The following is a 13,743-nucleotide window of genomic DNA, read 5'->3' as shown; positions in this document are numbered from 1 at the left end:
TAAAATGCTCTTTGAAACCTACCCCTATGACAAAGCTTTTGGTCTCTTGTTCTCATATCTCCTTATTTGGTTCAATATCAAACTTTTAATAATGCTTCTGTGAAGAGCCTTGGGACATTTTGACAAGGTTCTTTTTAATTCTTTCACCAGATGAGGATGTCATTGGCCAGGCCAGCATTTATTGCCCATCCCTAATTGCCCTCGAGAAGGTGGTGGTGAGCTGCCTCCTTTAACCACTGCAGTCCATGTGGGGTAGGTATACCCACAGTGCTGTTAGGAAGGGAGTTCCAGGATTTTGACCCAGCGACAGTGAAGGAACGGCGATGTAGTTCCAAGTCAGGATGGTGTGTGACTTGGAGGGGAACTTGCAGGTGGTGGTGTTCCCATGCATCTGCAGCCCTTGTCCTTCTAGTTGGTAGAGGTTGCAGGTTTGGAAGGTGCTGTCGAAAGAGCCTTGGCGAGTTGCTGCAGTGCATCTTGTCAACCATATGGCCCGTGGGCCAGGATCAGGCCCACCAAAGGTTTCCATTTGGCCCGCGGGTGTAAACTGTACCCAGGCTGATCCTCATCCACACCAGGGCTCCGTGACTGGAGAGGAGAAACTTCCCTTTGTCAGACTGGCTTTTAAAAAAAAAAGTAGCAAGTCACTTTCACAACTGAGTGCTGCTGACGTCGGATAGATTTGGGGTTTTCCGGCGGAATCGGTCTGAAGTTGGGAAACCGCTATTCCCGATGCAGCAGCTGTCAGCTGTGAAACTGACTTGTGATTTTTTTTTTACAGTAACTGACCAACCATCTGCTGAGCATTCCCACTCTCTGCAACTGTCAGGGACGGGGAGAGTGCGAGGCGAACAGGGGAAGAGAGAGCACGAGGGAGATGGGGGGGGGGGGGGGGGGAGAGAGAGAGAACGTGTGGGGGGGGGGGGAAGAAAGTGCGTGAGGGGGATGAGAGAGAAAGAGGGGGGGGCGGGGATGAGAGAGAAAGAGGGGGGCAGAGAGAGAGAGAGAAAGGGGGGCAGAGAGAGAGAGAAAGGGGGGGGCAGAGAGAGAGAGAAAGGGGGGGGCAGAGAGAGAGAGAAAGGGGGGGGCAGAGAGAGAGAAAGGGGTGGGGCAGAGAGAGAGAGAGAGAAAGGGGGGGGCAGAGAGAGAGAGAGAGAAAGGGGGGGGAAGAGAGAGAGAGAGAAAGAGAAAGAGGGGGGCAGAGAGAGAGATAGTGGGGGCAGAGAGAGAGAGAGATAGGGGGGGGCAGAGAGAGAGAGATATAGAGGGGGGGGCAGAGAGAGAGAGATATAGAGGGGGGGGCAGAGAGAGAGAGATATAGAGGGGGGGGCAGAGAGAGAGAGATAGAGGGGGGGGCAGAGAGAGAGAGATAGAGGGGGGGGGGGCAGAGAGAGAGAGATAGAGGGGGGGGGGCAGAGAGAGAGAGATAGAGGGGTGGGGCAGAGAGAGAGAGATAGAGGGGTGGGGCAGAGAGAGAGAGATAGAGGGGGGGCAGAGAGAGAGAGATAGAGGGGGGGCAGAGAGAGAGAGATAGGGGGGGGGGGGCAGAGAGAGAGAGATAGAGGGGGGGGGCAGAGAGAGAGAGATAGAGGGGGGGGGGCAGAGAGAGAGAGATAGAGGGGGGGCAGAGAGAGAGAGAGATAGAGGGGGGGGCAGAGAGAGAGAGATAGAGGGGGGGCAGAGAGAGAGAGAGAAGGGGGGGCAGAGAGAGAGAGAGAAGGGGGGGCAGAGAGAGAGAGAGAAGGGGGGGCAGAGAGAGAGAGAGAAGGGGGGGCAGAGAGAGAGAGAGAAGGGGGGGCAGAGAGAGAGAGAGAAGGGGGGGCAGAGAGAGAGAGAGAGAAAGGGGGGGGAAGAGAGAGAGAGAGAGAAAGAGAAAGAGGGGGGCAGAGAGAGAGAGATGGGGGGGCAGAGAGAGAGAGAGATGGGGGGGCAGAGAGAGAGAGAGATGGGGGGGCAGAGAGAGAGAGAGATGGGGGGGCAGAGAGAGAGAGATGGGGGGGGGCAGAGAGAGAGAGATGGGGGGGCAGAGAGAGAGAGAGATGGGGGGGCAGAGAGAGAGAGAGATGGGGGGGCAGAGAGAGAGAGAGATGGGGGGGGCAGAGAGAGAGAGAGATATGGGGGGGGCAGAGAGAGAGAGAGATATGGGGGGGGGCAGAGAGAGAGAGAGATATGGGGGGGGGCAGAGAGAGAGAGAGATATGGGGGGGGCAGAGAGAGAGAGATATGGGGGGGGCAGAGAGAGAGAGAGATGGGGGGGGCAGAGAGAGAGAGAGATGGGGGGGCAGAGAGAGAGAGAGATGGGGGGGCAGAGAGAGAGAGAGATGGGGGGGCAGAGAGAGAGAGAGATGGGGGGGCAGAGAGAGAGAGAGATGGGGGGGCAGAGAGAGAGAGAGATGGGGGGGCAGAGAGAGAGAGAGATGGGGGGGCAGAGAGAGAGAGAGATGGGGGGGCAGAGAGAGAGAGAGATGGGGGGGCAGAGAGAGAGAGAGATGGGGGGGCAGAGAGAGAGAGAGATGGGGGGGCAGAGAGAGAGAGAGATGGGGGGGCAGAGAGAGAGAGAGATGGGGGGGCAGAGAGAGAGAGAGATGGGGGGGCAGAGAGAGAGAGATGGGGGGGCAGAGAGAGAGAGAGATGGGGGGGCAGAGAGAGAGAGAGATGGGGGGGCAGAGAGAGAGAGAGAGGGGGGGCCGGAGGGGGGGAGAGAGAGAGAGGGGGGCCGGAGGGGGGGAGAGAGAGGGGAGAGGAGGGGGGAGAGAGAGAGAGGGGGGTGAGAGAGAGGGGGGAGAGAGAGAGAGGGGGAGAGAGGGGGAGAGAGAGAGAGAGAGAGAGAGGGGGAGAGAGGGGGGGAGAGAGAGGGGGGGGAGATTGAGGGGGAGATTAATACCCCGAGAGAGAGAGGGGTTAATACCCCGAAGGAGAGAGAGAGAGAGGGGTTAATACCCCGAAGGAGGGAGAGAGAGAGAGAAGGGGGGGGCAGAGAGAGAGAGAGAGAGAGAGAGAGAGAAGGGGGGGGCAGAGAGAGAGAAGGGGGGGGCAGAGAGAGAGAAGGGGGGGGGCAGAGAGAGAGAAGGGGGGGGGCAGAGAGAGAGAAGGGGGGGGCAGAGAGAGAGAAGGGGGGGCAGAGAGAGAGAAGGGGGGGGCAGAGAGAGAGAAGGGGGGGGCAGAGAGAGAGAAGGGGGGGGCAGAGAGAGAGAGAGAGAGAGAAGGGGGGGGGCAGAGAGAGAGAAGGGGGGGGCAGAGGAGAGAGAGAGAAGGGGGGGGCAGAGAGAGAGAGAGAAGGGGGGGGCAGAGAGAGAGAGAGAAGGGGGGGCAGAGAGAGAGAGAGAAGGGGGGGCAGAGAGAGAGAGAGAAGGGGGGGCAGAGAGAGAGAGAGAAGGGGGGGCAGAGAGAGAGAGAGAAGGGGGGGCAGAGAGAGAGAGAGAAGGGGGGGCAGAGAGAGAGAGAGAAGGGGGGGCAGAGAGAGAGAGAGAAGGGGGGGCAGAGAGAGAGAGAGAAGGGGGGGCAGAGAGAGAGAGAGAAGGGGGGGCAGAGAGAGAGAGAGAAGGGGGGGCAGAGAGAGAGAGAGAAGGGGGGGCAGAGAGAGAGAGAGAAGGGGGGGCAGAGAGAGAGAGAGAAGGGGGGGCAGAGAGAGAGAGAAGGGGGGGCAGAGAGAGAGAGAGAAGGGGGGGCAGAGAGAGAGAGAGAAGGGGGGGCAGAGAGAGAGAGAGAAGGGGGGGCAGAGAGAGAGAGAGAAGGGGGGGCAGAGAGAGAGAGAGAAGGGGGGGCAGAGAGAGAGAGAGAAGGGGGGGCAGAGAGAGAGAGAGAAGGGGGGGGGGCAGAGAGAGAGAGAGAAGGGGGGGGGCAGAGAGAGAGAGAGAAGGGGGGGCAGAGAGAGAGAGAGAAGGGGGGGCAGAGAGAGAGAGAGAAGGGGGGGCAGAGAGAGAGAGAGAAGGGGGGGCAGGAGAGAGAGAGAAGGGGGGGCAGAGAGAGAGAGAGAAGGGGGGGCAGAGAGAGAGAGAAGGGGGGGCAGAGAGAGAGAGAAGGGGGGGCAGAGAGAGAGAGAAGGGGGGGCAGAGAGAGAGAGAGAAGGGGGGAGCGGAGAGAGAGAGAAAAAGAGGGGGGGCGGAGAGAGAGAGAAAGAGGGGGGCCGGAGAGAGAGAGAAAGAGGGGGGCCGGAGAGAGAGAGAAAGAGGGGGGCCGGAGAGAGAGAGAAAGAGGGGGGCCGGAGAGAGAGAGAGAAAGAGGGGGGCCGGAGAGAGAGAGAAAGAGGGGGGCCGGAGAGAGAGAGAAAGAGGGGGGCCGGAGAGAGAGAGAGAGAGGGGGGCCGGAGAGAGAGAGAGAGAGGGGGGCCGGAGAGAGAGAGAGAGAGAGGGGGGCCGGAGGGGGAGAGAGAGAGGGGGGCCGGAGGGGGAGAGAGAGAGGGGGGCCGGAGGGGGAGAGAGAGAGGGGGGCCGGAGGGGGAGAGAGAGAGGGGGGCCGGAGGGGGAGAGAGAGAGGGGGGCCGGAGGGGGAGAGAGAGAGGGGGGGCCGGAGGGGGAGAGAGAGAGGGGGGCCGGAGGGGGAGAGAGAGAGGGGGGCCGGAGGGGGAGAGAGAGAGGGGGGCCGGAGGGGGAGAGAGAGAGGGGGGCCGGAGGGGGAGAGAGAGAGGGGGGCCGGAGGGGGAGAGAGAGAGGGGGGCCGGAGGGGGAGAGCGAGAGGGGGGCCGGAGGGGGAGAGCGAGAGGGGGGCCGGAGGGGGAGAGCGAGAGGGGGGCCGGAGGGGGAGAGCGAGAGGGGGGCCGGAGGGGGAGAGCGAGAGGGGGGCCGGAGGGGGAGAGAGAGAGGGGGGCCGGAGGGGAGAGAGAGAGAGGGGGGCCGGAGGGAGAGAGAGAGAGGGGGGCCGGAGGGAGAGAGAGAGAGGGGGGGCCGGAGGGAGAGAGAGAGAGGGGGGCCGGAGGGAGAGTGAGAGAGGGGGGCCGGAGGGAGAGTGAGAGAGGGGGGCCGGAGGGAGAGTGAGAGAGGGGGGCCGGAGGGAGAGTGAGAGAGGGGGGCCGGAGGGAGAGTGAGGGAGGGGGAGGGGGGGGGAGGGGGAGGGGGGGGGGGGGAGGGAGGGGGGGGGAGGGGGAGGGGGGGGGGGAGGGAGGGGGGGGAGGAGGGGGAGGGGGGGAAGGGAGGGGGGGGGGAAGGGAGGGGGGGGGGGGAAGGGGGGGGGAAGGGAGGGGGGGAAGGGAGGGGGGAAGGGAGGGGAAGAGAGGGGGGGGGAAGAGAGAGAGAGAGATATAGAGGGGGGGGCAGAGAGAGAGAGATATAGAGGGGGGGCAGAGAGAGAGAAGGGGGGGCAGAGAGAGAGAGAGAGAAGGGGGGGGCAGAGAGAGAGAGAGAGAAGGGGGGGGCAGAGAGAGAGAGAGAGAAGGGGGGGGCAGAGAGATAGAGGGGGGGCAGAGAGATAGAGGGGGGGCAGAGAGATAGAGGGGGGGCAGAGAGATAGAGGGGGGGCAGAGAGATAGAGGGGGGGCAGAGAGGGGCCAGAGAGAGAGAGAAAGAGGGGGGCCAGAGAGAGAGAGAATGAAAGAGGGGGGCCAGAGAGAGAGAGAATGAAAGAGGGGGGCCAGAGAGAGAGAGAATGAAAGAGGGGGGCCAGAGAGAGAGAGAATGAAAGAGGGGGGCGGAGAGAGAGAGAGGGGGGGCGGAGAGAGAGAGAGAGGGGCGGAGAGAGAGAGAGAGGGGCGGAGAGAGAGAGAGAGGGGCGGAGAGAGAGAGAGAGGGGCGGAGAGAGAGAGAGAGGGGCGGAGAGAGAGAGAGAGGGGCGGAGAGAGAGAGAGAGGGGCGGAGAGAGAGAGAGAGGGGCGGGAGAGAGAGAGAGAGGGGCGGAGAGAGAGAGAGAGGGGCGGAGAGAGAGAGAGAGGGGCGGAGAGAGAGAGAGAGGGGCGGAGAGAGAGAGAGAGGGGCGGAGAGAGAGAGAGAGGGGCGGAGAGAGAGAGAGAGGGGGGCGGAGAGAGAGAGAGGGGGCGGAGAGGGAGAGAGAGGGGGGCGGAGAGGGAGAGAGAGGGGGGCGGAGAGGGAGAGAGAGGGGGGCGGAGAGGGAGAGAGGGGCGAGAGAGAGAGGGGGGCGGAGAGGGAGAGAGAGGGGGGCGGAGAGGGAGAGAGAGGGGGGGCGGCAGAGAGGAGAGAGGGGGGGGCGCAGAGAGAGAGAGGGGGGGGCGCAGAGAGAGAGAGGGGGGGGTGCAGAGAGAGAGAGGGGGGGTGCAGAGAGAGAGAGGGGGGGGTGCAGAGAGAGAGAGGGGGGGGTGCAGAGAGAGAGAGGGGGGGGTGCAGAGAGAGAGAGGGGGGGGTGCAGAGAGAGAGAGGGGGGGGTGCAGAGAGAGAGAGGGGGGGGTGCAGAGAGAGAGAGGGGGGGGTGCAGAGAGAGAGAGGGGGGGGTGCAGAGAGAGAGAGGGGGGGGTGCAGAGAGAGAGAGGGGGGGGTGCAGAGAGAGAGAGGGGGGGGTGCAGAGAGAGAGAGGGGGGGGTGCAGAGAGAGAGAGGGGGGGGTGCAGAGAGAGAGAGGGGGGGGTGCAGAGAGAGAGAGGGGGGGGTGCAGAGAGAGAGAGGGGGGGGTGCAGAGAGAGAGAGGGGGGGGTGCAGAGAGAGAGAGGGGGGGGTGCAGAGAGGAGAGAGGGGGGGGTGCAGAGAGAGAGAGGGGGGGGTGCAGAGAGAGAGAGGGGGGGGTGCAGAGAGAGAGAGGGGGGGGTGCAGAGAGAGAGAGGGGGGGGTGCAGAGAGAGAGAGGGGGGGGTGCAGAGAGAGAGAGGGGGGGGTGCAGAGAGAGAGAGGGGGGGGTGCAGAGAGAGAGAGGGGGGCCGGAGGGAGAGAGAGAGAGGGGGGCCGGAGGGAGAGAGAGAGAGGGGGGCCGGAGGGAGAGAGAGAGAGGGGGGCCGGAGGGAGAGAGAGAGAGGGGGGCCGGAGGGAGAGAGAGAGAGGGGGGCCGGAGGGAGAGAGAGAGAGGGGGGGCCGGAGGGAGAGAGAGAGAGGGGGGCCGGAGGGAGAGAGAGAGAGGGGGGCCGGAGGGAGAGAGAGAGAGGGGGGCCGGAGGGAGAGAGAGAGAGGGGGGCCGGAGGGAGAGAGAGAGAGGGGGGCCGAGGAGGGAGAGAGAGAGAGGGGGGCCGGAGGAGAGAGAGAGAGAGGGGGGCCGGAGGGAGAGAGAGAGAGGGGGGCCGGAGGGAGAGAGAGAGAGGGGGGCCGGAGGGAGAGAGAGAGAGGGGGGCCGGAGGGAGAGAGAGAGAGGGGGGCCGGAGGGAGAGAGAGAGAGGGGGGCCGGAGGGAGAGAGAGAGAGGGGGGCCGGAGGGAGAGAGAGAGAGGGGGGCCGGAGGGAGAGAGAGAGAGGGGGGCCGGAGGGAGAGAGAGAGAGGGGGGCCGGAGGGAGAGAGAGAGAGGGGGGCCGGAGGGAGAGAGAGAGAGGGGGGCCGGAGGGAGAGAGAGAGAGGGGGGCCGGAGGGAGAGAGAGAGAGGGGGGCCGGAGGGAGAGAGAGAGAGGGGGGCCGGAGGGAGAGAGAGAGAGGGGGGCCGGAGGGAGAGAGAGAGAGGGGGGCCGGAGGGAGAGAGAGAGAGGGGGGCCGGAGGGAGAGAGAGAGAGGGGGGCCGGAGGGAGAGAGAGAGAGGGGGGCCGGAGGGAGAGAGAGAGAGGGGGGCCGGAGGGAGAGAGAGAGAGGGGGGCCGGAGGGAGAGAGAGAGAGGGGGGCCGGAGGGAGAGAGAGAGAGGGGGGCCGGAGGGAGAGAGAGAGAGGGGGGGCCGGAGGGGAGAGAGAGAGAGGGGGGCCGGAGGGAGAGAGAGAGAGGGGGCCGGAGGGAGAGAGAGAGAGGGGGGCCGAGGGAGAGAGAGAGAGGGGGGCCGGAGGGAGAGAGAGAGAGGGGGGCCGGAGGGAGAGAGAGAGAGGGGGGCCGGAGGGAGAGAGAGAGAGGGGGGCCGGAGGGAGAGAGAGAGAGGGGGGCCGGAGGGAGAGAGAGAGAGGGGGCCGGAGGGAGAGAGAGAGAGGGGGGCCGGAGGGAGAGAGAGAGAGGGGGGCCGGAGGGAGAGAGAGAGAGGGGGGCCGGAGGGAGAGAGAGAGAGGGGGGCCGGAGGGAGAGAGAGAGAGGGGGGCCGGAGGGAGAGAGAGAGAGGGGGGCCGGAGGGAGAGAGAGGGGGAGGGGGAGAGAGAGGGGGAGGGGGGAGAGAGAGGGGGAGGGAGAGAGAGAGGGAGAGAGGGAGGGAGGGGGGGGAGGGGGAGGGAGGGGGGGGGAAGGGAGGGGGAGGGGGGGGGAAGGGAGGGGGAGAGAGGGGAAGAGAGGGGAAGAGAGGGGGGGGAAGAGAGAGAGAGATATAGAGGGGGGGGGGAAGAGAGAGAGAGATATAGGGGGGGGGGCAGAGAGAGAGAGATATAGAGGGGGGGCAGAGAGAGAGAAGGGGGGGCAGAGAGAGAGAGAGAGAAGGGGGGGGCAGAGAGAGAGAGAGAGAAGGGGGGGGCAGAGAGAGAGAGAGAGAAGGGGGGGGCAGAGAGATAGAGGGGGGGCAGAGAGGGGCCAGAGAGAGAGAGAAAGAGGGGGGCCAGAGAGAGAGAGAATGAAAGAGGGGGGCCAGAGAGAGAGAGAATGAAAGAGGGGGGCCAGAGAGAGAGAGAATGAAAGAGGGGGGCCAGAGAGAGAGAGAATGAAAGAGGGGGGCGGAGAGAGAGAGAGAGGGGCGGAGAGAGAGAGGGGGGCGGAGAGGGAGAGAGGGGGGCGGAGAGGGGAGAGAGGGGGGCGGAGAGGGAGCGAGGGGGGGCGGAGAGGGAGCGAGGGGGGCGGAGAGGGAGCGAGGGGGGCGGAGAGGGAGCGAGGGGGGGCGGAGAGGGAGCGAGGGGGGCGGGGAGAGGGGAGCGAGGGGGGCGGGAGAGGGAGCGAGGGGGGCGGGAGAGGGAGCGAGGGGGGGCGGGAGAGGGAGCGAGGGGGGCGGGAGAGGGAGCGAGGGGGGCGGGAGAGGGAGCGAGGGGGGCGGGAGAGGGGAGCGAGGGGGGCGGGAGAGGGGAGCGAGGGGGGCGGGAGAGGGAGCGAGGGGGGCGGGAGAGGGGAGCGAGGGGGGCGGGAGAGGGAGCGAGGGGGGCGAGAGAGAGGGGGGCGGGAGAGAGGGGGGGAGGGAGAGAGGGGGGGAGGGAGAGAGGGGAGAGAGAGGGGGCCAGAGAGAGAGAGAGAGAGAGAGAGAGAGAAAGAGGGGGGCCAGAGAGAGAGAGAGAGAGGGGGGCGGAGAGAGGGAGGGGGGCGGAGAGAGGGAGGGGGGCGGAGAGAGGGGAGGGAGGGGGGGGCGGAGAGAGGGAGGGGGGCGGAGAGAGGGAGGGGGGCGGAGAGAGGGAGGGGGGCGGAGAGAGGGAGGAGGGGCGGAGAGAGGGAGGAGGGCGGAGAGAGGGAGGAGGGCGGAGAGAGGGAGGAGGGCGGAGAGAGGGAGGAGGGCGGAGAGAGGGAGGAGGGCGGAGAGAGGGAGGAGGGCGGAGAGAGGGAGGAGGGCGGAGAGAGGGAGGAGGGCGGAGAGAGGGAGGAGGGCGGAGAGAGGGAGGAGGGCGGAGAGAGGGAGGAGGGCGGAGAGAGGGAGGAGGGCGGAGAGAGGGAGGAGGGCGGAGAGAGGGAGGAGGGCGGAGAGAGGGAGGAGGGCGGAGAGAGGGAGGAGGGCGGAGAGAGGGAGGAGGGCGGAGAGAGGGAGGAGGGCGGAGAGAGGGAGGAGGGCGGAGAGAGGGAGGAGGGCGGAGAGAGGGAGGAGGGCGGAGAGAGGGAGGAGGGCGGAGAGAGGAGGAGGGCGGAGAGAGGGCGGAGGGCGGAGAGAGGGCGGAGGGCGGAGAGAGGGCGGAGGGCGGAGAGAGGGCGGAGGGCGGAGAGAGGGCGGAGGGCGGAGAGAGGGCGGAGGGCGGAGAGAGGGCGGAGGGCGGAGAGAGGGCGGAGGGCGGAGAGAGGGCGGAGGGCGGAGAGAGGGCGGAGGGCGGAGAGAGGGCGGAGGGCGGAGAGAGGGCGGAGGGCGGAGAGAGGGCGGAGGGCGGAGAGAGGGCGGAGGGCGGAGAGAGGGCGGAGGGCGGAGAGAGGGCGGAGGGCGGAGGAGAGGGCGGAGGGCGGAGAGAGGGCGGAGGGCGGAGAGAGGGCGGAGGGCGGAGAGAGGGCGGAGGGCGGAGAGAGGGCGGAGGGCGGAGAGAGGGAGGAGGGCGGAGAGAGGGAGAGAGGGAGGGGGGCGGAGAGAGGGAGAGAGGGAGGGGGGCGGAGAGAGGGAGAGAGGGAGGGGGGCGGAGAGAGGGAGAGAGGGAGGGGGGGCTGAGAGAGAGGGAGGGGGGCTGAGAGAGAGAGAGGGGGCTGAGAGAGAGAGAGGGGGCTGAGAGAGAGAGAGGGGGCTGAGAGAGAGAGAGGGGGCTGAGAGAGAGAGAGGGGGCTGAGAGAGAGAGAGGGGGCTGAGAGAGAGAGAGGGGGCTGAGAGAGAGAGAGGGGGCTGAGAGAGAGAGAGGGGGCTGAGAGAGAGAGAGGGGGCTGAGAGAGAGAGAGGGGGCTGAGAGAGAGAGAGGGGGCTGAGAGAGAGAGAGGGGGCTGAGAGAGAGAGAGGGGGCTGAGAGAGAGAGAGGGGGCTGAGAGAGAGAGAGGGGGCTGAGAGAGAGAGAGGGGGCTGAGAGAGAGAGAGGGGGCTGAGAGAGAGAGAGGGGGCTGAGAGAGAGAGAGGGGGCTGAGAGAGAGAGAGGGGGCTGAGAGAGAGAGAGGGGGCTGAGAGAGAGAGAGGGGGCTGAGAGAGAGAGAGGGGGCTGAGAGAGAGAGAGGGGGCTGAGAGAGAGAGAGGGGGCTGAGAGAGAGAGAGGGGGCTGAGAGAGAGAGAGGGGGCTGAGAGAGAGAGAGGGGGCTGAGAGAGAGAGAGGGGGCTGAGAGAGGGAGAGGGGGCTGAGAGAGGGAGAGGGGGCTGAGAGAGGAGAGGGGGCTGAGAGAGGGAGAGGGGGCTGAGAGAGGGAGAGGGGGCTGAGAGAGGGAGAGGGGGCTGAGAGAGGGGAGAGGGGGCTGAGAGAGGGAGAGGGGGCTGAGAGAGGGAGAGGGGGCTGAGAGAGGGAGAGGGGGCTGAGAGAGGGAGAGGGGGCTGAGAGAGGGAGAGGGGGGCTGAGAGAGGGAGAGGGGGCTGAGAGAGGGAGAGGGGGCTGAGAGAGGGAGAGGGGGCTGAGAGAGGGAGAGGGGGCTGAGAGAGGGAGAGGGGCTGAGAGAGGGAGAGGGGGCTGAGAGAGGGAGAGGGGGCTGAGAGAGGGAGAGGGGGCTGAGAGAGGGAGAGGGGGCTGAGAGAGGGAGAGGGGCTGAGAGAGGGAGAGGGGGCTGAGAGAGGGAGAGGGGGCTGAGAGAGGGAGAGGGGGCTGAGAGAGGGAGAGGGGGCTGAGAGAGGGAGAGGGGGCTGAGAGAGGGAGAGGGGGCTGAGAGAGGGAGAGGGGCTGAGAGAGGGAGAGGGGGCTGAGAGAGGGAGAGGGGGCTGAGAGAGGGAGAGGGGGCTGAGAGAGGCGAGAGGGGGCTGAGAGAGGGAGAGGGGGCTGAGAGAGGGAGAGGGGGCTGAGAGAGGAGAGGGGGCTGAGAGAGGGAGAGGGGGCTGAGAGAGGGAGAGGGGGCTGAGAGAGGGAGAGGGGGCTGAGAGAGGGAGAGGGGGCTGAGAGAGGAGAGGGGGCTGAGAGAGGGAGAGGGGGCTGAGAGAGGGAGAGGGGGCTGAGAGAGGGAGAGGGGGCTGAGAGAGGGAGAGGGGGCTGAGAGAGGGAGAGGGGGCTGAGAGAGGGAGAGGGGGCTGAGAGAGGGAGAGGGGGCTGAGAGAGGGAGAGGGGGCTGAGAGAGGGAGAGGGGGCTGAGAGAGGGAGAGAGGGGCTGAGAGAGGGAGAGGGGGCTGAGAGAGGGAGAGGGGGCTGAGAGAGGGAGAGGGGGCTGAGAGAGGGAGAGGGGGCTGAGAGAGGGAGAGGGGGCTGAGAGAGGGAGAGGGGGGCTGAGAGAGGGTGAGGGGCTGAGAGAGGGTGAGGGGGCTGAGAGAGGGAGAGGGGGCTGAGAGAGGGAGAGGGGGCTGAGAGAGGGAGAGGGGGCTGAGAGAGGGAGAGGGGGCTGAGAGAGGGGGAGGGGGCTGAGAGAGGGGGAGGGGGCTGAGAGAGGGGGAGGGGGCTGAGAGAGGGGGAGGGGGCTGAGAGAGGGGGAGGGGGCTGAGAGAGGGGGAGGGGGCTGAGAGAGGGGGAGGGGGCTGAGAGAGGGGGAGGGGGCTGAGAGAGGGGGAGGGGGCTGAGAGAGGGGGAGGGGGCTGAGAGAGGGGGAGGGGGCTGAGAGAGGGGGAGGGGGCTGAGAGAGGGGGAGGGGGCTGAGAGAGGGGGAGGGGGCTGAGAGAGGGGGAGGGGGGCTGAGAGAGGGGGAGGGGGCTGAGAGAGGGGGAGGGGGGGGTGCAGAGAGGGGGAGGGGGGGGGGTGCAGAGAGGGGGAGGGGGGGGGGTGCAGAGAGGGGGAGGGGGGGGGGTGCAGAGAGGGGGGGGGGGGGGGTGCAGAGAGGGGGAGGGGGGGGGGTGCAGAGAGGGGGAGGGGGGGGGGTGCAGAGAGGGGGAGGGGGGGGGGTGCAGAGAGGGGGAGGGGGGGGGGTGCAGAGAGAGCGATGGGGGGGGGGTGCAGAGAGAGCGATGGGGGGGGTGCAGAGAGAGATGGGGGGGGGGGGAGCAGAATTGATGACACCTTCCATCACTTTACTGCTGATTGAGAGTCGGCTGATGGGGTGGTAATTGTCTGGGTTGGACTTGTCCTGCTTTTTGTGGGCCATTTCCCACATTGCAGGGTAGATGTCAGTGTTATTGCTGTACTGGTGCCATATAAATGATGGTGGTCGTTGTTCAGGGTCATTTGTGAAATGTTCCACTGTGTGTTACCATCATCTGGAGTGGGCTTGTGTTTGCCTGCTTTCCCCCGCACGCTCCTGCTCTTGCACATGAGGAGTAAGTCTGGTTCGCTCTCCATCTTACAGACCATTAGCTGAGGCCATTGATGGCTTGCTGCTTAAATGACTGCCCGATGTACAATGGGACCGACCACAAGCATCAATGATTGGCTGATTTCAGCCAGGGCAGCAGCAGGACCCCTCGAGTAGGCCACAGTACTTTTTGGTTAGAGAGCTGGTGGGGGTGGGGTTGAGAGGTGGTAAATGAAGCAAAGCTGCTGCTCCTGTGCAGTACCTCCCCAGTCACCTACTGGAAAGTGTGTGTATATTGATGAATACAGGCTGGGTTCACATTCACTGTGCTCAGAGAGGAAGAACTCCCCCAATTATTGGAAATGTTGGAACTGGAGACCAGCAAGAGGTGATGGCGTCATACAGGAGAGAAATAAAAGTGTTTAAATATTCAAGTTGTTCATCTCGACACATTCTTGCAGTGGATTTCTATGCTCACTTTGCTCTGACTGTGCACTCTCCCTTTCTCTCTCTCACTCTGTAGCGTTGTGTAGTTTGATGCATTTTCTTCTGTCTCTGCAGCGTCTCAGGCGATCCCCACAGTCAGACATGCGGCCTGGGAGAGGACTGGGCCTTCAGGGTATCACAGAGCTCCAGAGGATTGGAGTGCCCAGAACTGACGATTCACCAAAATACAGTTACACCCTCCTTCAAGATGGCAAATATGGTAAACATGTTGGGAGAGAGCCCCTGATACTGAGAGCTCTCAGAACTGGGACGTGAGGAGATTGAAATGAACATAGGAACTGGAGTAGGCCATTCAGCCCCTTGAACCTGTCCCGCCATTCAGTGAGTTCATGGCTGATCTGCGGTCTAACTCCATATACCTGCCTTTGGCCCATA

General features: G+C 65.5%; 1 protein-coding gene across 4 annotated transcripts in view; it reads left to right on the top strand.

Annotated features, from left to right (window-relative positions):
- Nucleotides 1–13,716, top strand: part of LOC137353418 (alanine--tRNA ligase, mitochondrial-like) — a 50,970-nt gene extending 37,254 nt beyond the window's left edge. The window contains exon 9 of one of the 4 annotated variants that reach the window (XM_068019703.1): nucleotides 13,423–13,716. In XM_068019703.1, the coding sequence (XP_067875804.1) occupies nucleotides 13,423–13,623 (201 nt within the window). In that variant the 3' untranslated portion in view covers nucleotides 13,624–13,716. The remainder of the gene's footprint in view (nucleotides 1–13,422) is intronic. The other 3 variants (XM_068019713.1, XM_068019685.1, XM_068019694.1) reach the window with 3 other exon arrangements.
- The last annotated feature ends 27 nt before the right edge of the window (nucleotides 13,717–13,743 follow it).

The sequence above is a fragment of the Heterodontus francisci genome, chromosome 3 (assembly GCF_036365525.1).
Source record: "Heterodontus francisci isolate sHetFra1 chromosome 3, sHetFra1.hap1, whole genome shotgun sequence".
Taxonomy (NCBI): domain Eukaryota; kingdom Metazoa; phylum Chordata; class Chondrichthyes; order Heterodontiformes; family Heterodontidae; genus Heterodontus; species Heterodontus francisci.
The sequence above is the reverse complement of the archived record's forward strand: the minus strand, read 5'-3'. Positions and strand labels throughout refer to the sequence as shown.